The 27,703-nt window shown below is 39.5% G+C and overlaps 1 protein-coding gene across 2 annotated transcripts; it reads left to right on the forward strand.

Moving 5' to 3' along the window:
* Positions 1-375: 375 nt before the first annotated feature.
* LOC132111709 (spectrin beta chain, erythrocytic-like) lies at positions 376-27,032 on the forward strand. 2 transcript variants are annotated; one of them, XM_059519268.1, is made up of 37 exons: positions 376-618; positions 3,505-3,743; positions 11,805-11,956; positions 12,084-12,257; positions 12,972-13,078; positions 13,180-13,260; positions 13,884-13,999; positions 14,397-14,509; positions 14,600-14,787; positions 14,891-15,008; positions 15,412-15,570; positions 15,705-16,007; positions 16,148-16,298; positions 16,429-17,299; positions 17,401-17,538; positions 17,629-18,388; positions 18,577-18,779; positions 19,479-19,569; positions 19,691-19,837; positions 20,104-20,373; positions 20,501-20,725; positions 20,866-20,955; positions 21,146-21,430; positions 21,575-21,705; positions 21,821-22,025; positions 22,207-22,430; positions 23,982-24,132; positions 24,293-24,537; positions 24,625-24,763; positions 24,854-24,938; positions 25,013-25,209; positions 25,338-25,411; positions 25,498-25,561; positions 25,800-26,059; positions 26,372-26,545; positions 26,660-26,702; positions 26,806-27,032. In XM_059519268.1, the coding sequence occupies exons 2-37, from the start codon at positions 3,587-3,589 to the stop codon at positions 26,989-26,991; spliced, it is 7,077 nt and encodes a 2,358-aa protein (XP_059375251.1). In that variant the 5' UTR covers positions 376-618; positions 3,505-3,586; the 3' UTR covers positions 26,992-27,032. The 2 variants fall into 2 exon arrangements, with proteins under 2 accessions (XP_059375251.1, XP_059375252.1); XM_059519269.1 differs by lacking the exons at positions 376-618; positions 3,505-3,743 and adding an exon at positions 7,268-7,812.
* Positions 27,033-27,703: the final 671 nt, after the last annotated feature.

A 27,703-nucleotide genomic window follows, 5' to 3' on the forward strand; every position in this document is an offset into this window, starting at 1 on the left:
ATATACTATATATATATATATATATATATATATATATATATATATATATATTGTACAAAATGTATAGTGGAAATTATTTTATTGTTCTCGTGTAGTAGGTTTTTATTTACACACAATTAAAACAAATAATTTCTAGAGAGAATTAGAAAACCACAAACAAGCAACAAGTGTTTAACATAAAATGCTGCTCTGGAAAGAAAGCGATTTGTAGCCTATCTACACTGGCACAAGCCCCTCTCGATTAGTTGCAGATTGTAAATATGTGCGTTTTTTAATTATTATTATGCAAGGCTTGTGATATTGCAGTAGAGGCGGGCAGTGGAAGGGTGGGGGACGCCATTGAAGTCAGTGACTCTTGACAGGAATGCGCTCATGCAGCGCTCCGCTCCACTCCGCTGCTCCTACTTTATTTTTAACACTTTGGGTGGGTCAAACAGCGCCTGAGGACTGAGGAGAATGAGAGTTGTACGCCACGACCCTGCAGCAGCTCTCCCCCACCGTGACCTAGACCTCAGTGCCTCTCATGGGATTATTACAGCCCTTCAAATAACGGACTTTATTATAAAGACATCGACAAAGAAGCGTGTCATTCTCCCGGACTGTTTTTCATTTGTATAGGTAAGTGTACTGTTATTTGAAGCTCACAGTTAGAGAGGACCTGTCTTCAGTTTAGGATTCCCAATGTCATTATATATTATTGTAGTAGAAGAGTTTGTTTCTTGCTTCATTTTAATCACATTATAGCCTATATATTTGTGTATCTCTGAGTAGCTAAAGAATGTTAAATAACGCAATGACCGGTTCAATGATTGTTCTTTTCATAAAAGTAGCCTTTTGCAGGCATATGAGAAGCGCAGTGACCTGTTGAGCACTGAATGCTCAGTGTGAACACATTCATGTTGGCTTGTGTGATCAGTACAGATAAAAAGGCCTTGGAGAAAACAAACTGGATACAAAGCAATGCAAATATGTAAGAACTGTTCATTTCCCTATATAATTATGTGCTGTTCACTTTGAGAACTTTAAGTTGACAGTTAAATTGAGTTACTTTGTTCATTTAATAACCATCAGCTCTCATCTTTCTTCTATATGATCATTAATTTGACTCTGTGAGTTACTCTAAATAAGGTCCAAGCTGGTCCAAACAGGTAGACCACTTTGGACCTGAAACAAACCAGCTTGTCGTACGTTTAAGGCAGTCAAGCTGGATTTTGGAACATACACCAGTTTGGGCACCTAGAAACTAGCCACCATGTTCCAACTGCCACAGTTATCAACTGGACTTTCCAACAGAGGATCAACACACATTCGGCTGGCCTCTATGTTCCTCAGAAAGCTGTTTCAAAGTATTAGCAAATGAAAAACAGCTGTCACTAAGTGTTTGAAATAATAAAATGACATGTTCTGTTTCAAGCTCACCTTATTGGGAGAAACGTTGTGGTGTACACGCCATTATTTACCGCCCAGAACTTCATAATATGACCATAAAGTTGATTCCAGGAATAGTTTTGCATCATAGAGTCTGCTAATTGTATGCTCTGCTTTCCTCAAAACCACTGCAGTGTTTAAAACTTGCTGCATCTTTAATGGAACAGTTTATTCAGAAATTGAAATCACGTCAGACTTTTTTGTTTGGAATGACGAGTGTGAATAAATAGTGACAGAATTTAAGTTTCAGGGTAAACTTATTTCTTCAAGGCAGTGATTATACCCATAATTTACTTAATCTCATTTAAACACAGTGTACTCTGGTGCCATAGTGCCAGGCTTCAGCTGTTCCTACAGTAATATGGCACACACAGTACATCATGATTCATACCACACCTAAGTGTGGCCTCTCCCCTCACACATGTGAGAAATAACCTGCTGTGTCGGCTTTCTGGACAGTAGACCGCTTCGGCTGCAGAATTTGAGAGTAAACACACGGTGACATTATCATGGCAGAGATAGATATTATTAGCTAGAGATACTGCTCTTGCAGTATTTAAACTACAGTTTTTATTCTACAGTTATTGCCAAATATAATGAAAATGACCTAAAAATACTTCAGATTCAATAATCTATCATATGTAAATTTATAAACATTTAAATAGTTCACACAAAAATGAAAAAAATAAAGTATGCATATGTAAAGAGATTTAAGAGATACCGCAAGAGAATGTTTTTTTAGGGAACAAATAAAATTTTGGTCTGTTACTTAATCATATGGGTTGAGAAAACATTTAATTGGACTAAATAGGACTTCATTTAATTTTTGGAGCTTGACAGTTTGTTTACTGTATATTTACATTGTATGGAAAAGAGCAGCATCAATGTCCTTCAAAATGTCTTCTTTTGTGTTCTATAGAAGAAAGAAAGTCAGAGGTTTGGAATGACGTTATGGCATGATTTTCTTTTTTAGGTGTTAGATTTTAGGTTTTAGATTCAAACTGTCCCAAATGTCCCTCTTTTTCGGTTGAGATAGTTGATACTTCGTCATAAACTGTATGTGTGCACGTGAGCATATTGCAGAGACAGAGAGAGCAGCAAAGTTGTGACTCTTGTGATAACGGGTTTCCCGCTGATGGGTGGAGAATAGTTCTTTGATAACATCCCCCCTGCACTGGCCTGATACACACGCAGAGAGTGAGAGAGAGAGAGAGAACGAGAGAGAGAGAGAGAGAGAGAGAACCACCATCACCCCTCTTTCTGACACCTGTTAGATTCTCCTCTTCCCTCAGTTCTTGAGCCAGATGTTGATTGTGTCATTGATTTTAATTTTGTAGATTTTACAACAGACATATTCACACCTAGCATTGTTACAGTACACTAACCCTGAAAATAGGAGTTTCCCCCTAATTTTATAACTGTGAGAAGAAACCCACAAGCAAATATCTTATCACGTAGCGTGTGATGAAGTAGGAATATTTGTGAAGGGTGCTCTTCACATTTTCTTACTCAGAGGGGTTGCCCAGCCCCCTGTTTAGAGCGATAAGACTACACATGAGCAACATGCCTCACAAAGATAGAACTATCTTAGCAGCTAACCTTCACTCGCCATTCCACAGTAGCATGCGTACATACACACCCTCATTAAGTGTGACGGTTGGAGGACATGTGCTGAAAATGGCGGCCTTTGGAATCCTGGGGGGGGGGCATCCTATGAGGGAAACAGGTAATGATAGGAGGATGGGCAACTGTGAAACAGTTTTTGGCACACTGTAAGAACCACCACAAATGTGCATATGTGACTCACGACAAAGCAATTTAAAACAGACTCAAGTTAAAAGAAGTTACCTCAAGACATTTTTTTTTCCATTCCACTGCTCATGTTTTGCATTTTTCAATGCAAAAATGCATTCTGTGTGAATGGTCCCTTGGGCACAAGAATTGAATATCTAAATATATTGAGGTGCAAACAGAAATTTCAAAATGTATAAAGGTCACTTCAGTGCAAAATCTAAAATGACTTCTTCAAAGATAAATGTCCAGTTAAACTACTTCTCCATCTATTTAACCTTTCAGATCATCCATCTCTGGCATTCCACTGCCTTGTCTTTGTGTGGCACCGTGAGGTGTTTGGTCTCTCTCATTCCTCTTCATCTCAATGGCAACTATGACCTCCACCACAGACTTTGACAATGCTGAAATCACTCAGCAATACATCCGCATCAACACCCGCTTTGAACTGCCTGATGGAGAGCTCGACAACGACAACAGCTCGGCCAGACTCTTTGAGCGTTCGCGCATTAAGGCACTTGCAGGTGAGTTGTCTCAAGTGACATAAAACTGAGCACATGTTGCTTTGGCTTACATATACAGAGGCCCACAAATGTAGGCAGCTGAACCTTATCCTCTCTTGCCCCCCTTGACCAGCCAGGATCATTTGCACATACCCAGCATGCCTCTGTATGACTGAGCTGGACAGCTGCCCTGCCCGTCTATGCCCATAGCTTAGATCTCTGGGATGGTTGCAGGAGCTTGTAATTTTTGGCACACCTGTGTGGTCTGCTGCTCTCAGAGACAGCAAGTTTTAAATAGCGATTTCATGACCAGAATTACAAGATCCTTTCTAGGGACTGGATAATCCACACATGATCGTTTGAGTGACAGCACACAGTATCATAATTTTTTGAAAGAAAATTTAAGTAATGCTTCACAATGCCAGGGTGTTACTGTGTGGTTTCTGGGGCATGGTTAGGAGTAGGGTTGGGTATCGATTGGGTTTTATTAGATGCCATTTCAATACTTTTAAAACGGTACCGGTGCCTAAACGGTGCCTGAACCGATACTTCTATAAAAATAAATAAATAAATAAATAAATAAAGCCTAAAAAGGATAACATTAAAGAACATTAAAAGATTTAAAATAAATCCATAGCATTCACACACTCCTTGGGTGCTCTCATTTCCCAAGATTCCCTTACTCTAAGCCTAATAAATGTAGCCTATTTCATGATCTAGGTCATGTTTAATAGAAAACCACACATAATGTTTCTACTGTATCTCTGTCAATCACTCTGATATTTAGTTAAAATGAGTGCTGTCTGTCATTGTCTTTAATCAGTTGATACAGTGAATGACTATATGGTCATTCTTTATAAAGTAGCAACAATGTTTGTAAAGTACAGTCTTAGTCACACTAGTGTTTTCACCCCAAGTAGGGTTTTTAAGCCAGTTATTTATATCTTTTGCTGTAATAGGTCACTAGAAAATACCAGTTTACATTTCCAAACATTCATTTTGCCGTTAATTTTAGTGAGATAGTTGAATGCACAAGCAGTCTGACAACTGCCTAAAACTAAGACTTTTGCACTGTAATGTATGTACAAAGTACGTATAATTAGATTAAGTATATTTAGATAAGTGTAATTAAAGTATGCGTTCACAAGTGTTAGAAACCGATTGCTCCCTCGTGATCTTTTTGTAAACTGCCATTTTCATATGAAATTTAAGGGGACTGACTCTGAGGCGATCGCAAATTTGTGTACTGTTTTTGGAGCTAAATGCTATAGCCCCGCTAAAAAAGCATAGCGATGCCCGTGCTTCTTGTGTACATTTCGGAGAACCAGGACAAATATTTCAATCGATCGCTCAGACATTTAAGAGGCACCAAAATAAGGCACCGAAATCTGCGCTCTTATTCGGTTCAGTGCATACCGGTTTCATAGGTACTATATTAGCACCGGGTTTCGGTACCCAACCCTAGTTAGGAGAATGTTTACTGGCCTAAGTCAAAAAAAAGCTTCACACAAAGACCTCTGTGACTGCATTAAAAGAGTAAACCAGTTCTAAATGATTGGTTTTGGTGCAGACTATGTTGCATGCATCTAAATAGCAAGAGCAATTGTTCAATGTAATTTTTTTTGCATCCAATTTGGGACATTTCTCCTCTTGCAGATTTTATCATTGATATCCTCTGTAACCATAGGCGGAGGGTGAACCAACTCTAGGGTAAGGCTAAAAGCAGCAATGTATTAAACATCATAAACCCGTCTTTTAAGGCAAGAACCAGACATTGGTGTCATGTAGGCTAATAAAATATGTTTAATGGGACTGAGTTTGTATTTAATGTGATAACAATTTAATAAAACCAATAGAAAGATGATTATATAACGTTTCCTTTCCATGGTTATTCAAACAGCTAATAAATTATATATAGAAAGTGACATTATCGCTAACTTTGAGACATCGCGAGTTTAAGCACTCAAATTTTTTTTATTTAATCTAATAAAATCAGCGAAAAAGAGTCAGAATTCAGAACGAACGCGCACTCAACAAAACTAATGTGTTTCAGTGATTACTCATCTGAACGCCTCTGATTGGCCACTGCATTCCTAAGCTCAACCGAATTTTGTGTGATTGGTTAAAATGCGCAACACTGTAAATTGTAAAAAGAAAACTGTGCAACATGAGCAGATTTTAATTTAATGTCGCCATCAACACTATTTGTTTTCACTTTGTTAGTAACAGATTTAATAGATTTAATTTGTTTGTGGTTTTTTTTTCAATTTAGGGGCATTTTTGCCCAAAGTCCCCATGGCCAGGAGAAGGCTAAGCCTTCCCAAGCCTTACACACACTCTGCCTATGAAATTGCTTTATAGCTGTGCATATCTACACTAACTACTTCTGGAGATATGAGATGTCAAGTTTTTGATGGTAATTTTTCATAAAGGAGCACACTTCTACAGTATGTGCTTTTCTACACAAAACACTGCAAAAGGCAGGAGAAATAAGGAGAATGGGCGGATGGATTAAAAACAAGGCATGAATCAGTAAAGTGTGATGTTTTCTGACACTTAAAGAGTTGGTTTACCCCAAAAAATACAAATCTCTTTTTATTTTTATTTTACTTAACATCAGGCTATCCAAGATGTACGTGACTTTTTTCTTCAGTAATAGAGTAAAGAAGATTTTTAGCTGAAACCGTGGTCCTTTGAGATTCATTAACTTGTAAATCTGTGCTGCTCAGACGGTTCAGTCTTATTTGGTGAACCTGGTCCATATAGTTCACAAAAAAGAACCGGTTCAAAAGAATGATTCCTTCATAAACCATACATCTCAGAATAAGTAATGATTTTTTTATATTCAAGGCTAGGGGTCTTTCTGTTTTGAAATGCATTAGCGATGGTGTACTCAAATTTGGCCTGCTTCTTTGAGCCAAGTGTAAGTTGCTGAGCCAGGGGGAGTGTGATGTGTTCTGTCGTTGTGTCTGTGCTCTGCTCTTTCTGTAATGCAATTAGAGAGAGTTCAGAATTGAGGGAGAGCAAGCGAGAAAGAGAGATGTGGTTCCCGTTCTTCACCGTTGATTTACGGCTTCTGAACAGACACGAATCCCTCTGAGTATACTAAGTACACTTTGAGTACACAGTCATTAATACAGTTCTAGTTTGTATTTACATCAGGGCCCAAACTGCTTATGCACGCACTTACAGTCTGACATCACATTGTATTTGGAACAAATCAAAACACACACAAACACGTGTACAGGCATTTGATGACATTTTAGATGAGTGTGTGCATGCTGTGGGGCGGACAGGAATGGGGGCATATTATATGCATGGCTGGGGTGCTGGAGAACCACTCCTAGTGCTACCGGGGAGAGGCACAACAGCGTCACTGCTAAGTGAAGAGAGAGTGAGGGCGGAAAGGAGAAAGAGAGAGAGAGAGAGAGAGAGAGAGAGAGAGAGAGTGAGGGAGGGAGGGCGGGCAGGATAACAGGACTCGAGACAGAAGGAGAGAAGAAGAGTGTCCTGTCTTTCTCGCTCTTTCCCAACGTTGCGTGTTGATTTAGCGTGGTGAGGATGAGCAGCCCCTGTTTGTGCCGCACGGTGCCTGGGAGCCAGACCCGGCTGAGGGAGGTCAAACTCAGCTTGAAGACCAGCAGAGAGACCATTGCGATCTGCCCTACCCCTGTCGTCCGAGAGGTCAGCAGCCGGCAATATACGACAGTAAAAGAAGTCCCGACCCGGACCAATGCACCAGGCAGTCGGAGCAGAAGCACCCCGCCAGTTTACAGAGCCCAAAGCAAGAGAGGGGGCAAAACTAAAAGTCCCCACATTCGTGAACCTGAGCACCTGCCGGAGAGGAACGGAACTTTACTGGGCATCACACCTAAAGTAGCACCCATGACTCTTACTTCAGTCTCCTCAACATCATCATCCTCTTCCTCCTGCACCCCAAGGGGCCATCGGCCCTCACCTCCACGCTCCTCACCATCTTGCCCCCTGTCCCCGTCCCGGAGTATGAGACGAGCATGCTGGCTCAGCTACAGTGCTTCCAACATCTGCTTCAACAACTCTATTCTGGATGGGCGATTCAGACAACTGCAAGGTAGTGTCCTGCTAGAGTTTTTTCCACCCATCCTCAAGGAGGGGGCAGTCTTTCCTGGCATACCCCTCCACCATGCCACAGGGGAGTTACAGGATTAGGTAGAGATCCAAAATGGGAAGGGCATTAAGGTGGTAAGCTAGATTGTTTTCTATGGGGTGCTATGGGAACAGGTTTGTCTTTTTATGTGCAGTATTTATTAATTTTATTATTTATGCCGTATATACGGCCCAATTGCTCACTGCGTTACCTCTAAATATTTAATGACAAACTCATAACAAGGCCATTCCGTGGAAAAAATACTTCTTGTGCCCTACCACATCTGTCTTTTTCTTGCTGAAGTACAAAGTGATAGGTACACTGGCAGGCTACCTCCCATCTACGTACATCTTGTCTTCTGCTATTCTTACCTCTTACAGGAAAATATTGTCTCTGTCTTGTTCTCTGATTTGGGGTATTCAGAACTTAGGTCTCCTATCTCACTTATTCTCTCCTGGCAGCTCTTTATTTTTAGAGATAAGCTGACTGTCACTGTTAATTTGCGTAAAACTGAGCTTTCTCTTTCTCTCTGATGAAAGCATTCTTTTAATGCTGTGGAACAGAAAGAGAATAGTTCAGAGAGACAATTTTTTTCTATAACTATCACTAATGTTTACATGTATAGTAGGAATACGTAGGGAGGGATTAAACTTGGTTAGCATAAAAACAAATAGACATGGACTAGTTTGCATTCTACTTTTATACTGCTCTTGTTAGAGGTGTTTTCTAAGGCAGGCATCACTAATGCTAATCCTCATAACTAGGGTTATGGGTTTTATGGAAACCCGTTTTAGACTAAATAAAAAAAGTAATTGTAAGATAAAGTTTAAAATAAGAAATGTACTGTAGTAACACTGTGAGATATAAAGTCACACTATAAGATCTAAAGTTGCAATAGTGAAATATAGTTGGTGACTTTAAAGTTGCAATTATGAGAAATATAGTTGCAAGTGCCTAAGACATGACGCCTACTTAAAACAGCTTTTTGTCTGCGGAGGGTAAACCTGTGGAAAAATCTTACAGATCTAGATTGAAGGAGGGACTCAACAAGGACAAGAACATCATAAAAATCACCCAAAAAAATCTCCTCCACAATGGCTACAGGTGTTAAATGGGAAAGAACCACTTATATTTTATCTAAATCCATTGCTTCTATGTGTCCTCCCATCACAACCTCTCTGTTACTTGTGAATCTGTGTTGGTAAGTACCTAAGCTTGTAGGTCCAGAGCCATCCAAACAATGACTAAGGTATGAGAATTTAGTGAGACTGCAGGTCACATCCAGTGAAGGCTGACTATGGGAAAAACACTGGCTTGTTATGTACAGGAAAAAATCCATCAATATGAATATTTCACAGACATTTCATGTGAGCTGGAGAGAATAACAGAGATCAGCAGGACCCTAGTGAAACAAACTCTATTTAGACTCACTACTTTTCTAATGGAGAGAGAGAGAGAGAGAGAGAGAGAGAGAGAGAGAGAGAGAGAGAGAGAGAGAAGAGAGAGAAGCATTTAGTAGAGGTTAGACTACAGCCCTGCTGTACAAAGTGTGGACAGGAAGAGGAATCATTTGGCAGTAGTTTGATCATGAAATATGTAGTGTTGCCAAGCTTAGATCTCTTATTATATTTTAGCACATCTGGAGCATTGCTAAATCTGGAAGGAACGTGGTCAATTGCACTTTAAAAAGTGAAACGGTGCAGTTGTTACCTTATAGAGCTTCACCTACATGACCTGTCCCTTAGTTTTATTTTATTTTTATTCTGGTGTAACCCATTAAGTCAAACTTATACCATCTGGACCAAAAAATAAAAAATAAAAATCTCTGTTGACAGTTGTTCAAATAATTTATTTGCAAAACAACACATTTATATTTCATTATATTGCAGTAGATGTTTTACCTTTCATGAAAACTAAGGATAGTCACGAATGAAGGGCTTGGGACTGATTGGCAATCACTGTGGTTGTGACATAATTTTCCTTTGGCTCCAGGGTAATTAGCCATGACATTTGAAAGCATTTGCAATTTAAAATTAGTATTTTTTTACTTGAATAAAATCATTTTATTTAGATATAAATATAGATAGATTTAGTTATGACATAAAATACATGTTTGAGGAAAATCAAGAAATGTTTTTTTCACATTGTGCCAACATTAAGAAACAATTATTACAACTCTTTAAATAAATTAATGGGAAAAGGCTAATGGCTTGGGGATACAGATGTGTGGAAACATTAACTTTGCCATTAATAATATAATTTTTAATGACATTTAAAATTTAAATATTTAAGGCAAAATGAAAGCTATTTTGTCTCTCTACAGATTTACTGCCAAAAAAGTGTGCTTTTGGCCCAACATTGTTCTAAATGTCACAATCTCTAGCTGGAGTGCCCGTGAGCTTCGCCTGGACTCATCATCACTGATTGCATTCACCTGTGTCTTGTTACCTCATCTGTCTCACCCTATTTAAAGCCTTCTTTCTTTCACATGACTCAGTATTGTTTAGCCCTAGTTCCTGTGTTTCCGTGTTCCTTCTTGCCTTGGACCCTGGGCTGTTCCTTGTTTTATGATTGTTTGCAGTCTGACCCTGACCTTTGCCTGTTTATTGGATTACTCTTTTATACCTGTTTGCTGTTGTAATTGTATTTTCATGTCCATTGTACAGAAATAACATTTGATATAAAACTCACTAATCTTAACACATCTGAAAGATTGTTCCTGCACATGCTCAAAAATAGTTCCAAATTCATGCATTACACATTTGAATGTTCATAATTTTTTCATTGCTTTGTGATCCAGATGGAGGAGACACGTTTTCACACTTTAGGCTAATTTAATAGTGTTTTAGTTGAGACCAGTTCATTCTAGTCCAAGTACAGACCAAGACCTGAGAAAGCTGAGTATGATTCAAGGCTGAGACAAGAAGAGGGTCAAGTCTGAGACTGTTAAGCTTTAGTTTAAGCATAAATGGAAAGGTAATATTTCTAGATCGGCTTAGAAGCATGTATCCATTCTCTACCCATTGCACATTCTAATGTTTTCTAATGTCTTTTTCTCCCTTTTCTCTCACTCACTCATTTTTTTCTATCTCTCTCTTTTTGTCCCTCCATCTTTCCAGTTTTCTGCAGCCATAGGATCTGAATCATTTATAAAACTCAACTAAGAATGCACAATTTATTTATTTTTTTGTTAGAAACTTAAATGTGGTGCTGCAAAGACATGCTCAGGAAAAACACATGAACATAGATAACTACACTATGAAGAACACACATACTGTACATAGATCATATACTATTATCACTGTATGATTATGACAAAAATCTGTTTGGTTTTTTAAAAAGGGCTTTTTGAAAGTTTGAGTGCGAGATGTTAAAAATACGGCTTTAGGGCATTTTTACAGTCCACACATTTGTTTAACTATTTCATTACATAATGCATTCATTCCATATAATTTCTGTTCTCCATCTAAATGGGTGAATCTCATGAAAACTGTCAAGAAATCATAAAAATTAAGCCTACAGTGTTTTTATGGCCAGTAAGATTTTATGAATTGTAAAATTATTTTCAGTACAGTGGAGCACATTGAAAATCTGCAGTAATGGGATTTTTAACAATGTTAAACATTTTAAAATTATTGCACAATTCTGAGTACATATCATTACAGTATTTATTGTACTGAATTTAATTTAAGATGATGTGAAAATGGAAATGCTTAACTGCCATTAAATTGTCACCATTCAAAAGAAAAAAAAGGGATCTTCAAATAGTCCTTTTTTATTTTATGCAAAATATTATTTCTTATATTTATTATTTTTAATCTGATATATTTCTGATTCATTTAAGTATTTTTCAGTGTTTCAATTCACTTTATTTTTCATGTAAATAAAACATCAGATGTGAAACTACAAGGCCACATCAGAGTAGCTGAATGTTTTTCCCTTTCTGTCAAAACTAGATGAGAGAGAGGCTGTCCAGAAGAAGACCTTCACAAAATGGGTGAATTCAATATTAGCCAGAGTCAGCTGCCGAATCTCAGATCTCTATCTAGACCTTCGGGATGGGAGAATGCTTATCAAACTACTTGAGGTTCTGTCAGGGGAGAGACTGGTGAGTATAACGTGTGTTTAATGTGTAAAAGTGTCAAATCTTGATTCGTCCAGACCACAAAACAAGAATTAATTGTAATTTAGTCATTGCAGTAATATCTTTGATTCTCCATCTTTCCACCATTTAGCCCAAGCCGACCAAGGGCCGAATGCGGATCCACTGTCTTGAGAATGTGGACAAAGCTCTCCAGTTTCTAAAGGAGCAGAGGGTGCACTTAGAGAACATGGGATCACATGATATTGTAGATGGAAACCACCGGCTCATCCTAGGCCTTATCTGGACCATCATTCTTCGCTTCCAGGTCAGCCCATTATTCTGATTAGACAACTTTTTTTAACCAATCTATTAAATATGTGCCTCTAAATATAATTTAAACCAAACAATAAGGAAAATGTAAAAATTAAAAACTAAATCTAAAAAATTCTCAGGCTATAAAACATACAGTACAAAACAATCCAGACTTTCTGATATTACAGTAAACCTACAGCAGCGTTTTTGTATTGTGTCTTTGGCTAATTGGAAAAGCTTACATTTATTTGGTTGATTCAAAAAGCTTATATTTATTTTTAAATCTATTATTTTGATAGCAGGATATTTTTAGCCCAGCTACTTCAAACAAAATACTCTGCTACATAATTCAGACCCTCAAAAATGAAAGGAAAAAGACTGGAATGGGAATTGTTGACTGCTCTTTATTCTGCCTGGTTCCCACAGCAATGTGCAAACTATTGAGATATAAAAAGTCAGGATCTAAATAAAGTAACAATGCCTCTGCATATCCAAGAATGAATGTCCAAGGGCGAATTAAAATTGCTCTTCTAATTAATGTGAGATTTAGAGTATGGTACATGAAATGTCAACTGACAGGAGAATTTACTGCTTTTATTATTGCAATTAACAGAAGGAATGTCTAGTTGACAAATACAGTAATAGTGACCGAAAGTATGAATATAATTTGAATGTGCATGTGGGACTAATTTCAGCTTTTGTTCTTTCTTTCCTCATGTGGATACAGATTCAAGACATTATAGTAGAGACAGGACAAGCTGATCAGACAGGCCGGCAAGAGACCCGCTCGGCCAAAGATGCACTACTCCTGTGGTGCCAGATGAAGACTGCAGGGTAGGACAACAGTTGTCATACTTTAGTAGTAATGAAGCTTTAGCTTCATGAGAAATTTATGGTTGCTGATGTATTTGACTTATGTCGTTTTGTATCTGCAGGTACCCCAATGTAAACATCACCAATTTCACCACAAGCTGGAAAGATGGCATGGCTTTTAATGCTCTCATTCACAAACACAGGTGATAAATATCAAAAATATAATGTACATATTAAGAGAAAAGATTCTCATTTGTTTCTTCTAGACACCACTGAGATTATATGGAGAGCAACTTTAGACCTTTTGTGTAATCTCATGATTTCTCTAAGAAATAAGATTAGCTTTCTTTTTTATAATCTCATAGGTATCATTTCCAATCACAAACTGAAAATAATTTTTCGAAATTGAGATTTATACATAATCTGAAAGCTGAATAAATATGCTTTCCATTGATGTATGGTTTATTAGGAACTGACAATATTTGGCCGAGATACAACTATTTGAAAATCTGGAATCTGAGGGTGCAAAAAAATCTAAATACTGAGAAAATCGCCTATAAAGTTGTCCAAATGAATTTTTAGCAGTGCATATCACTAATCAAAAATTAAGTTATAATATATTTACGGTAGGAAACTTACAAAGTATCTTCATGGAACATGATCTTTCCCTAATATCCTAATGATTTTTTGGCATTAAAGAAAATCAATAATTTTGACCCATACAATGTTTTTTTTGACAATTGCTACAAATATACCCCAGGGACTTAAGGTTTTGTGGTCCAGGGTCACATATAAACCAAATAACTTCTTAATTCCACTGCATCAGGCCAGATCTGGTGGACTATGGCAATCTACAGAGGTCCAATCCCACCCACAATCTTCAGCAGGCCTTTAATGTAGCTGAAAAAAACCTTGGTGTCACCAAGCTCCTGGACCCAGAAGGTAAGTAACACCTACTGAATATTAAACCAAAAATATAAGAATTATACTCCCATTATCCACCTTTGTCTTCGTATAAAAATGGGCACAGCCATTTGTAAATTCTATGGGTCTGGCTTCCGGTCTCGACCATGTCCAGTTATTTTTAGCTGTACAGAACCGCTCGTTTTGGTGCTTGATATTGAAAATGGGCATGTCTTACCATATTATTTGAAGGTGTTGTCTTAATTACAAACACACTGGTTTATAATGCAAACAGTTTTACTGTTTACTGCACATTGTTATTCTTCTCATTATTTCCCTATAGCAGCTAATGAGCCGGAAGTCTTGCCAATAGGCCTACTTCCGCGTTGAAGAAAAAGATGGATAGAGAAACATCTTTATATTCTATTGTTTACAGATGTGTTCACTGAGAACCCAGATGAGAAGTCCATAATCACATATGTTGTTGCATTTTACCACTACTTCTCCAAGATGAAGGCTCTGGCAGTTGAGGGCAAGCGAGTTGGAAAGGTGCAAAATTTAAGCGAGTCCACTCCCATGTGAATTTTATGTGTGTAATGCAAGAGGACATTTGCATTGATCTATACTTATATTTTCCAGGTGCTAGACCGGGCCATTGAAACAGAGAAGATGACTGAGAAGTATGAGACATTGTCATCAGACTTGCTAACATGGATTGAGCAAACCATCATTGTCCTGAACAACCGCAAGCTTGCTAACTCCCTTTCAGGTGTCCAACAGCAATTGCAGGCTTTCAACTCTTACCGTACCATGGAGAAACCACCTAAGTATTTCATTTATGGCTATTTATGAACAAATGTCTTTTTTTGTAGTACGCAACCAACTGCTAAGCAACCAACTTTGAATTACTTTTTAACTCTAACTCTTCAGGTTCCAGGAGAAAGGCAACTTGGAAGTACTGCTGTTTACTATACAGAGCAGAATGAGGGCCAACAATCAGAGAGTCTACACACCTAAAGAGGGTGCACTTGTGTCCGATATCAACAAGGTGAGATGCAAAGGTTAATGCTGCATTGAACTCAGGGTGTATGATTTTCCAACCTCCAATTAGGCAAGGTACATTATAATTCCACTTGAAATTTTTGAACATATATCGGCAAAACAGACTTTGCCTTTTTATGTTCTAAACATTGAACAGTAGAGTATGGTGGTTATCTGGTGAGATAAAGTTGGAATATCCCATATCTGACTTTAAATGGGGGCACAATAAGCTCCAGCAATAGTATCAATCAATTCATGAGAAACACTGTTATGAACCAAACAGACACCTGTTAGTCCCAACCACTTCAGGTAAATTTTCTGCAGGGACAATGACAAAGGTTGAACATAATAGTAAAACAAGTGGTCTGAGAGACTCTGAGCTGTTTGAGTGTGTGTGCCTTTGTTCTCAGGCATGGGAGCGGTTGGAGAAGGCAGAATATGACCGTGAACGGGTCCTAAGAGATGAACTCATTAGACAGGAGAAGCTGGAGCAGATGGCTCGTCGCTTTGACAGGAAGGCAGCTATGAGAGAGACCTGGCTTCAAGAGAATCAGAGACTGGTTTCACAGGTAACTCACTATCCACAGCCTTTGTCTAAAAGATGAAAGGTGCACAGAGCCTTTATTTAGATACCCATCATTTTGTAATTGCCAACACCTGAAGACTGAAATGAATTATCATTATTTTGCTTTCTACTTTGAAGGATAACTTTGGCTATGACTTACCAGCAGTTGAGGCAGCTAAGAAGAAACATGATGCCATAGAGACAGACATTGCTGCATATGAAGAACGTGTTCAGGCACTGGTTGCCCTATCTAAAGAACTGGAAGCAGAACGATACCATGATGCTAAACGCATTGATGCTAGAAAAGACAATATCTTGAGGCTGTGGGACTACTTGCAAGAGCTCCTGAAAGCTCGTAGAGGTCGTCTAGACAAGAACCTCACCCTTCAGAGAATCTTCCAGGAGATGCTCTACATCATCAGCTGGATGGATGAAATGAAGGTAGGAAAGACAATTGAGTAAACTGTGTGGTTGATTTATATATTTTGCTTGAATTTTATGGTTGCATTGTGAGTCATGTGATTGAAGCAAAAATATATTACGTTATTCAATCAATTTCTTATGTGACATTTGTTCTTCAGAGCCGACTCTTGTCCCCAGACTTTGGAAAACACTTATTGGAAGTGGAAGACTTGTTGCAAAAACATTCGTTGCTAGAAGCTGATATAGCAGTGCAGGCAGAAAGAGTACGATCAGCCAATGCAGCTGCTCTAAAATTTGCCAATGGTGACAGTGAGTACAGTTGAACCCTTGTAATTTTCTGTTGACTCTGTTGAGTGATGTAGTTGTGTAATCTTTATTTGTTTAATTTGTTACACAAACTGTGCATTGTTATTTTTATTTTTTGCTCTTAATTGTCTAGGTTATAAACCATGTGACCCACAAGTGATCCGTGATCGGGTACAACACTTGGACCTGTGCTACCAGGAGTTGTGTGCTCTGGCAGCTCAGAGAAAAGCCCGTCTTGAGCAGTCGCGACGACTTTGGAACTTTTTATGGGAAATTGCAGAGTTGGAAAGCTGGATTCGGGAAAAGGAGCACATCTTCTCCTCTCTTGACTATGGTAAGGACCTGACCAGTGTGCTGGTACTGCAGAGCAAACACAGCGTCTTTGAGGATGAGCTTGCTGCCAGACAGGACAACTTGAAGCATGTGATGGACGAGGGGCAGAGCATGATTCAGGGCAAGCACTTGGGTTCCCCTAAAGTGCAACAGCGCATGGATGAAGTGCGAAATCAGTGGCAGCAGCTGGAGGAACTGGCTGCCTTCCGTAAACAGAATCTGCAAGACACTCAACGCTTCTTCCAGTTTCAGGGTGATGCTGATGACCTAAAAGCCTGGCTGGTTGATGCTATACGTCAGATGAGCAGTGATGACATTGGGCATGATGAGTACACTACGCAGCGACTGCTCAAGAAACACCGCGACTTAGGAGATGAGGCTGCTAAGAATGGAGCCATCATTGACACTCTATCCAAACAGGCCAATGCACTTCCTGAGGAATTAAGGCACACACCAGACATCCAGGGGCGTCTGAATGATATCCGGGATATGTATATTGAGCTTTTGACCCTCTCAGACCTGAGGCAGAAGAAGCTGGATGACACCATGGCTCTTTACACTATCTTTAGTGAGACGGATGCTTGTGAGCTCTGGATGGGCCAGAAGGAGACCTGGCTGATTGGGCTGGAGACACCAGAGAATTTGGAAGATCTAGAAGTTGTACAAAACAGGTATGGCTGTTGGTTTTGTGAACCCAGAGACAGTGTGTTTCACAAACCGGGAAACTATTCCAATTTATGCCACTGTCATAAAATGTTGTGTTTGTATGCAGGCTAAGCATTCTTGCTCATGAAATGGGTAATATGCAGGCTCGGGTTGATAACATCAATAAAGCAGCCAAACAACTTGAAGACAGCAGACATCCACAAACAAAACAAGTGAAAGACTGTCAAACTCGTCTGAATAGAAGGTAAGGGTTATAATCCTGGATATGAAAGCCTGTACCAATAAATAATACTTTGTAAATAATCTGTAATGTTCCTTTTTTCTCTTCTCAAAGATGGGAAGCTTTTAAAGCAATGGTGGAGGATAAGAAACATAAAGTAGATTCAGCCCTCAGCCTACATAACTATGATCTTGAATGTGATGAGACAGAGTCATGGATAAAAGACAAAACAAGAGTCATTGAGTCAACACAGGACCTTGGGAATGATCTGGATGCAGTCATTACCATTCAGAGGAAGCTCTTTGGAATGGAAAGAGACCTTGCTGCCATCCAAGATAAGTTGGATTTCCTACGTAATGAGGCCCAGAAGCTTGTGAAGGACCACCCAGAAAATGCTTCTGATATATTTGCCAGACAGAAAGAGTTGGATGCTGCATGGGACACCTTGAAATGCACCCTGAAAAACCGAGAAGACTCTCTTGGGGAGGTCAGCAAGCTGCAGACCTTCCTACAGGACATGGATGATTTTCAAGCCTGGCTCTTCAAGACACAGAAGGCTGTTGCATCTGAAGATATGCCTGATGGGTTACCAGAGGCTGAGCAGTATTTCAGTCTTCATGATGCTGTGAGGGCTGATATGGATGGCCATGAAGAAGATTACCACCGTGTGAGAGACACAGGAGCAGCTGTCATTCAAGGCCAAGAAGATGATCCTCAGTACCAACAGCTGGAGCAGAGGCTGGTTGGTCTTGATAAGGGATGGGATGAGCTGCACAAAATGTGGGACAGCCGCAAGAGCTTCCTAGATCAGGGTCTCGGTTTCCAACAGTTCATGAGGGATGCCAAGCAGGCTGAGGCCATCTTAAATAACCAGGTATACATACCTACAATTTTCATCTGATGATCCTTGTAATGAAAACAAGAGGAAACCCAAACCTTGCCAGTATTGCTTCCTGCTTATTATTCTTTTCCAAATAACCTTCAATTGCAGTTCCATAATATTGTTTCTCCCTTTAATTTGCCATGTCTCTTTCTGTGTCTTTTTCCTGTACTTGTTAAAAGGAATACACTCTAGCCCACATAGACAAGCCTGACACCCTGGATGGAGCAGAGAAGGCCCTGAAGAAACACGAGGACTTTGTTACCACCATGGATGCTAATGAGGAGAAGATACTCAACACACTGGAGACTGGTCAGAGGCTGGTGGACAGTGGAAACCTTTACTCAGAAAGGATCAATGACAAGATGGGCTCTATTGAAGATAGGTCTGTTTTTTTATATTATTTCGCCTTTTTTACATCCAAGTTCAGACATACAACATAATTTACATACAACATTGACCTAGCATATGAACTATCCACTAAAATAAACTTGCCTAAAGTTTAAAGTCTCTTTCAGTTCAATAGATTCCAGCATCCCACACAATCCTACGTGTAAAAAAAAAAAGAAGAAAAAAACTAATGCAAAAGTTATTGCTTTTTAACTATTACTTACTGTATCCTCTGGACCAGTATATAAAATGGTATGACAAGAACATTTACATTAAATTGGCTCTTGTCAACTCCCAATGTCAGTGTAATTCAGAAAGCAACCATATTTTTCTACTCAAAGTTCATGTTAATGCACTCATGAATTTGTGCTTTCTTTGTGCTTAATTAGCCGTGTGTGAGAGAAGCATTACACTGTAAAGGAGTAGCCTGCATTTCCCCTATAAGCCCAGGCAGTCTGTAGCTCCTTAAGATGTGCGCCTGTTCTGATGGGTATTGATCTCTTTGTGAGAGTATACCTAATCCATTGGCTAATGTTGCTTTTTTAAAGTGTTCTCTCTGCAGTGAGAAAATTGTTAAGAAAAGCCATTTCAATATCTGTCAGTGTTCACATTTTACCATATAAAGTTCTTACACCACTTTCCACTTGAGATCGACCAGTAAATAACCCATGTATTTGTGTGTATATGTCTTTAGGTACAACAAGAATCGAGACAAAGCCAAGGAAGTCTCAGGGAAACTGAAGGACAAAAGGGAACTTCAGCACTTTCTTCAAAACACCCAGGATGTGAGTAATGCTTTACTCAAAATTTTAATATGCAAGATCTCACAGATTTGCTTCTAATATGAATGAAATGTTCTTTGTGACCTTTTCTCTCATTCAATGAACATTTACTTCTCTATTTTAGCTTACACTATGGATAAATGAGAAAATGCTGACTGCACAGGATACATCATATGATGAGGCTCGAAACCTCCATAGCAAGTGGCAAAAACACCAGGCCTTCATGGCAGAACTAGCATCCAATAAGGATTGGCTTCATAATATTGATAAGGTATATATATATATATATATATATATATATAGCCATTTTAAATGAACCTTAATAAAGCACAGCAGTTGAGTTTCCGAAGTAAAAATCCCATATCCAATCTCCATATGGGACATATTTTACTATTTTAAACTTTTAAACATTTAAAAACAGACCTACCTTGAGCTCTATTTTTTTATTAAATGATGTAAGATTCTGCTGAAGCCCTAGTATCAATGTGTTGAAATGATTGAAAAATTTATATGCACTTTAAACCATGCACGTATTAGGAGGGACAGGAACTGATGGTATCCAAGCCTGAATTTGAGCCCATTGTCACCGATCGTCTTGCTAAGCTTCATGAACTATGGGATAAGCTGGAGAGCACCACACAAGAGAAGGCTCGGCTTCTTTTTGATGCAAACCGTTCTGAGCTGTTTGATCAGAGCCTGGCTGACCTGAAGAAATGGTTGGCTGAACTGCAGCAGCAGCTCCAGGGTGATGTGGATGAAGAAGTAAAGGATCTTACCAGTGCCAACATCCTACTGAAAAAACATCAGGTGTGACATTTTATTCTTTTTTTCAGTAGATTACTTTACTTGAAGCCAACTATTGTCTGTGCTTTGTCTTTCCATATTTGGTGGCAATTTATAGAATACTGCTTAAATCTGCCCTATTCTCCCCTAGATGACAGAGAATCAAGTTCGGGATCGTGCACGAGAGCTCGAAGAACTTCAAGAAACTGTACAGCAGCATGCTTCTCTTAGAGAGGACCAACCTGAGCTTGAAGTGCAGCAGCAGACACTTCAGAGAGACTTCCAGAGGCTCCTCACACCTCTCGCTCAACGCAGGGGCAAGCTGGAGGCCGCTAAGGCAGTGCACCAGTTCTTCAGAGATCTTGCAGATGAAATAGTATGTACCAAAATCACAGTTATCCATAAATCCAAACAACAGCTTCTCGGAATGCATCATTAGATTTTGTTGATCTTTCTTCTTAAAGAACTCCAGCAAGAAAGAACTTTTACATAAAAGCTTTGATTTGTTCTCCTCAGCTCTGGGTTAATGAGAGGTTACCAATGGCAATGTCAGAAGATCATGGCAACAATCTTCAGACTGTCCAACTTCTGCTCAAGAAGAACCAAGTGAGTAGTTAATATTTTCCACTTACCCACTAAAATCTAATTATCCAGCGTGGACAACATGACTTGAGAACATGGACTAATTCAATTTATGGTTTATTTATATAATTTATATTTAGTTTACCATGTGATATTACCCCCTTTCATATACCTCACCCACCCCTTTCATATAATCCTTTCGTATCCTGCACAGTCTCTTCAAAAAGAGATTGATGGCCACCAGCCACGCATTGATGAAGTGTTAGAGCGTGGTCGGCGCATGGTGACAGCAGCAGAGGGCAGTCCAGAAGAAGAACACATGTCTGAGGAAATTCAGAAGCTTCAAGAGGTGTGGGCAAAGCTGCAGGATGAGATGGCCAAACGGAGAGCACGGCTCTATGGCTCTAATGAGGCCCAACAGTATTACAATGATGCAGATGAGGCCGAGGCCTGGATAGGAGAACAAGAACTTTATATGATCTCTGATGAGAAGGCCAAGGTAAAACTTTGATAGACTGCAAAATGCTGTTTGTCTTAAAAATCTTCAAAATGCCAAGTTCTGTGCTGGCTACAAGTTTTGTGTGCAATTAAAAGCTATACTAAAAAAAAATTGTCTGTGACAATTAATCTCTCTGGGTTGTAGGATGAACAAAGTGCTATGATCATGTTGAACCGGCACCTGCTTCTGAAGCAGGTAGTGGATGACTATGCACTCTCCATCCAGCAGCTGGCAGACCGTGCCCAGACCATGCTGGCTGAAGAGCACCCAGATGGGTAGAGTCTTTATGTATTGTATATAGAGTGGGCCAAGCTGAACTGAATCCTAAGACACCCCAGTGTATGTTAAAAAAAAACTTAAGTATTACTCTTTATTTGTCTGTATGTGAAGTGAGGCCGTCATCCGGAGACAAGGACAAGTTGATAAGCAGTATGCTGGGCTGAAGGAGCTGGCAGAGGACCGTAAAAAGAAGCTGGATCACACATATCATCATTTCTTACTTAGCCGTGAAGTGGAGGATCTTGGTCAGTGGATTGCAGAGCGTGATGTGGTGGCATCTTCACAAGAGATGGGCCAAGACCTTGACCATGTGACGGTAAATAGGAACCTACCCCACATTTACAATCTCTCATGTAAAAGCATGTGCATGTTTTGACATGTCCAATGCAAGACTTTATAAGATATTAAGTATTAAGATACTTAGATATTTAGTAATACTTATATTTTAGATCAATATAATTACAACCATTATGTTTCTAATTACATCAATATTTTAGATCCTGCGAGATAAGTTCAGGGAGTTTGCACGGGAGACAGGGACAGTGGGTCAAGGACGTGTAGACACTGTGAACCGGATCATAGATGATCTGATTGAAGCAGAACACAGTGAGGCAGCGACCCTGGCAGAGTGGAAGGATGGCATCAATGAGAGTTGGGCAGATTTGCTGGAACTCGTCGACACTCGTTCCCAGCTACTCACAGCCTCCTATGACCTGCTTAAGTAAGTACAGAAGAAATCAAAAGACTAAATGTCACTAAGTGCAGTGCTTTTATCAGATCATATTATTCCTTCTGACTCACTGTATCTCACACAATAACAAGCTTAAAGGGTTAGTTCACCCCAAAATAAAAATTATGTCATTAATGAGTCACCCTCATCCTCTTCCGGGTCTGTTGTGAGACCGTTCAAAACACTGCAGTTTATTGATATCCGGTTCGCGAATGAATCATTCGATGTTACCGGATCTCAGTTCACCAAATCGAACTGAATCGTTTTAAACGGTTCGCGTCTCCAATAAGCATTAATCCACAAATGACTTAAGCTGTTAACTTTTTTAATGTGGCTGACACTCTCTCTGAGTTCAAACAAACCAATATCCCGGAGAAATTCATGTACACAAACAGTACACTGACTGAACTGCTGTGAAGAGAGAACTGAAGATGAACACCGAGCCGAGCCAGATAACGAACGAAAGATTGACTCTCAAATTAAGAACCGTTTCTGTCGGACACGTCCGATTCGAGAACCGAGGAGCTGATGATACTGCGCATGTGTGATTCAGCATGAAGCAGAATGACACACAGCGCGTCTGAAACTAACTGGTTCTTTTGGTGATTGATTCTGAACTGATTATGTGCTAATGTTATGAGTGCGGGTAAACAGAAGGCTTGAATCAAGGGCAATCATCGCAAATGACGTCATTACGTCGAGCGCAAAAGAGCCGGTGAACCGTTTTCTTCAACCGGTTTATTTAATCGAACTGTCCGAAAGAACTACTGGTGATTCGAAAACCGATGCAACCGGTTCTTGACTCGTGAACGAGTCAATATTTCGTTCGTTATCTGGCTCGGCTCAGTGTTCATCTTCAGTTCTCTCTTCACAGCAGTTCAGTCAGTGCACTGTTTGAGTAAACTAATTACTCCGGGATACTGGTTTATTTTAACTCAGAGGGAGTGTCAGCCATGTTAAAAAAGTTAACAGCTTAAGTCATTTGTGGATTAATGCGTATTGGAGACGTGAACCATTTCAAACGATTCAGTTCGATTTGGTGAACTGGTTCAAGAAGATCCGGTTACATCGAGTGATTCGTTCGTGAACTGGATATCACTAAAATGCAGTGTTTTGAACGGTCTCACAACAGACCCGGAAGAGAAGACAATGCTGAATAAAGTCGTAGTTTTTGCTATTTTTGGACCAAAATGTATTTTCGATGCTTCAAAAAATTCTAACTGACACTCTGATGTCACATGGCCTACTTTGATGATGTTTTTCTTACCTTTCTGAACATGGACAGTAGACCATTCACATAGTTTCAATGGAAGGACTGAGAGCTCTCGGACTAAATCTAAAATATCTTAAACTGTGTTCCGAAGATGAACGGAGGTCTCACAGGTTTGGAACGACATGAGGGTGAATCATTAATGACATAATTTTTGGGTGAACTAACCCTTTAAGAAACTAGATTATGATTACTTAACATTATCTTCACCTGTGTGAGGTGGTGAATTCGACTGGAAAACATTACCTAAAATATTCTGTGAATTTGGTCAGGTATTTTTATGATGGGAAGGAGCTGGTTGCTCACATTGAGGAGAAGAAGAATGAGCTTCCTGAGGATCTGGGAGAAGACTTCAGCAAAGCAGAGTCCTTCCACCGAATGCATGCTGCATTTGAAAGAGCCATCAGCTCCCTTGGCAAACAGGCAAGGAAAACACATGACATGAACAAATGGTTGTCATAATAAGTTTCATGTTTTCACCTCCTTATGGCTTGTACATATTCATTAGCCAGTGGCTTGTATAGAAAATCTGAAAAGTTATTTCTCAAAAAGTTAGGGATTTTTCATATCTCTTTCCTTGCAGGTGAAACAGTTCCAGGAGACTGCAACTAGACTATATGTCCAGTATGCAGGAGAACAGGCCACTGCTATTCAAGTAACTGAAAAAGAGGTTGTGGAGGCCTGGAATGGTCTACTGGCTGCTTGTGCAGGCAGGAGGAAGCAGCTGGAGGATACAGCGGACAAATTCCGCTTCTTCACCATGGTGAGAGACCTGCTGGCCTGGATGGAAAGCATTATTCAGCAGATAGAGACACAGGAAAAGCCACGGTATGAAAATATATCATTGGAGCCAACACAGCAGAGATGTCAATGTTCCTTTTTGTGATGAAATTTGTTTCTTGTTGTGCAATGAAGAGATGTCTCCTCAATGGAGCTCCTGATGAAGTATCACCAAGGGATCCGTGCTGAAATTGAGACGCGTGGGCCAAAGTTGAATCAGTGTGTGGAACTGGGTCGGGCCCTCCTAGAACGCAGGCATAAGGACTCTGCAGAGGTAATCGGACATGGAAGGTAGCAGGTGTAGCAGTTTGCCACAACGTGTCCTGAAAGCATCCATTTTCATTTACACTTCTTGTGCTCACAGATTAATGAGAAGCTTATGCATCTAGTAGAGAAGAGGAAGGAGATGATGCTCAAATGGGATGAAAGATGGGATTGGCTTAGACTATGTAAGTCCACAAATGTCATACAAATGTACACACTACCACATATTACAGCTCCTTATAATTATATCTTTTTCTAGTATTGGAGGTGTGTCAGTTTGCTCGGGATGCATCTGTAGCAGAGGCCTGGCTGATTGCCCAGGAGCCATACGTGGCCAGCAGGGATCTGGGTGAAACAGTGGATGAGGTCGAAAAACTGCTCAAAAGACATGAAGCCTTTGAGAAATCCACTGCTACATGGGAAGAGCGTTTCTCAGCACTGGAACGTCTTACAACAGTATGTATTTTTTTAACTTTGATGTATTAAACTCAACTCACACCATTAATACATTAATGATACCTCAAATTATGTGTATTGTTTGCATTAACAGTTAACACTCACTGACTATTAATAATCTGTTGTAGTTGGAGCTGCTGGAAGTACGGAAACAACAACAGGACATACTACAGTACAGACAAGAGGTGGAAAAAGACAGCAGGTCTGTATATATCTGAACTGGGTAACACCATCCTTCCTTAACTCCATATTCCATACTAAAATTTGACATTCAAACTCTCACCTTAGGAGAGAAGACACAGGGTTTGCAGAGGAGTCCTCACAACTCTACACCACAGAAGAACAATCTCTGGTGAGTTTAGTGCACGTTTTTGTAAGAATCTTTCTTGTCATAATATTAACTACATTCTTCTTCAAACAGATATTCTTTCACATTTGATGTTCCCATCTTGAAATGCAAATTCAGCATACAAAACCCTATAAATACAATTTTACTTATGGTACTGCAGATGTTTGTTAAATTAATGTCTGTAATGCCTGTAATAGCTGTTTGAATCTGTATCCAAATTTTGTTCTTTTCTGGTCCTAAGTCTGGTTTAGGAGTAATAGAGCCAAGTTCCGTGGGAGCTGATGGCACAGCAGGGGACTCCACTGTGCCTTTGATCTCAGAGATGCAGGAAAGTGGCTCACTGGAGCTGGACCCTTCCACATCCATCCAATTTACCAAAGAGGCAGAAAAAGCTGCTACGCTTCCCACTGAATCCTCACAAATTCAAACACAAGTCTTGATGGAGGGAACTCTATCCCGCAAACATGAGATGGAGGGACCTAATAAGAAGGCATCCAACAGGTTAGCTGCTGTCTAGAGCTGCTGTGGGAAAGTCATGGCCTAGTGGTTAGAGAGTTTGAACTAGAGAACCAAGAAACTGACTAGGATATCACAGGATGGGCAAGATCATCCAGGTCACCCTAGAAACCACCCAGAATACTCTAGCATTGTTGCTGCGTGTTTTGCATGGGCAGCCATTTACAATTACAGAAGAAATCTAGTTGTCTTGATTAAGTATAATGCTTCAAGTCATGTTTTCAATCACATAAAGCAGTCATCATTTTACCAATGAGCTTAATTTAAAATGGCCCACCCTCTCATCTCTTGTCACAGGTCCTGGAACAACCTTTACTGTGTGCTCAAACCTGGGCAGCTCTCTGCCTACAAGGATGCCAAGAGCTTTAGTCACAGTGTCACCTACCATGGCGAGGAGCCCCTGAACCTCAGCAATGCTTCATGCGAGATCTTGACTAACTATAAGAAAAAGAAGCAGGTGTTCAAACTCCAGTAAGCGTCTTGGTCGTCAATCTTGATATTACGTTTAAAATAAAAATGTATTTAAGTGTTGTGAGATATATTACATGTAGGACTTACTTGTTTCATCCTTGTTCCATTTGCCAGACTTGAAGATGGAAGTGAATATCTGTTCCAGTGTAGAGATGAGGTGTGCTATTGACTGCTGCTTCTAATTAGTTCCTTATAGTTAACATAATCTTTGAAACATGCCGGTGACATTAATGATGTATGTTTTGTCTTTCTGACCACAGGAGGAGCTTCAGAACTGGACTCAGGCTATAGAACAGGCAGCACAAGCTGTGACAGAAGAACCAGTTGCAGGGCCATCAGGAGTGAAGGCACAAAGCTTGCCTCCACCTTCTTCCACTACTCTAGAGGTTCCCTCAACCAAGAAGGAGAAGGAGAAGAGGTTTAGTCTGTTCGCTAAGAAGAAATAAACTCCTGGATAGAATGTGTGACAGGTGAAATGGAACAGATTTATATATAAAAAAAATGTAACATTATATAAATTTTTTAAGAATTTAGCTATATGAAATGAAGATAACACTGCTGCCTGTATCTAAGCTAATGAAGTGTTGCTAATGTCCACACATATTGCTTTTTTATGTTTTGTTGTATGTTTCCTATACTAGAGTCACATACCACATTCACTCTGTATAAAAATAAAAGCACAGGAACCGATCAAATTTAACCAGAAATATTTGTGGGGGAAAAAAAGGATTTCTTTTTGTCTTGATTTTTTAATGTGCTAATTTTTTTAGGCATGCTTCAGGATGTATTTTGACTATAAATAACATGGATAGTTTTGTTAATCCGCCTTATTCCTTGAAAATGGTTGCAAATGTAATACTGTGCTCTTTGCATTGGAACTTATAGAATTTTAATAGAGTTTGACATTGGAGAGGTATTTCTTTTGTAAATGGCCATCAGCTAGCAGGAGGTGATGATGATGAAGGTGATGAACACTGTACACTATGCTGTTAACATGCACTATATGCTATATGCACAGTGTTTGGTGTGCTTTTAGACTGTCTTCATTTATTTAATATGGTGCTATATCTTTAAGATAAGAGTTTTATCCTCTCATGACTCAGGTAACCCATTATGGCTGTCGTAGGTCTAAATCACATTATAAATTCCCTTACACAA

This window comes from Carassius carassius, chromosome 31 (genome assembly GCF_963082965.1).
Source record: "Carassius carassius chromosome 31, fCarCar2.1, whole genome shotgun sequence".
NCBI lineage: Eukaryota > Metazoa > Chordata > Actinopteri > Cypriniformes > Cyprinidae > Carassius > Carassius carassius.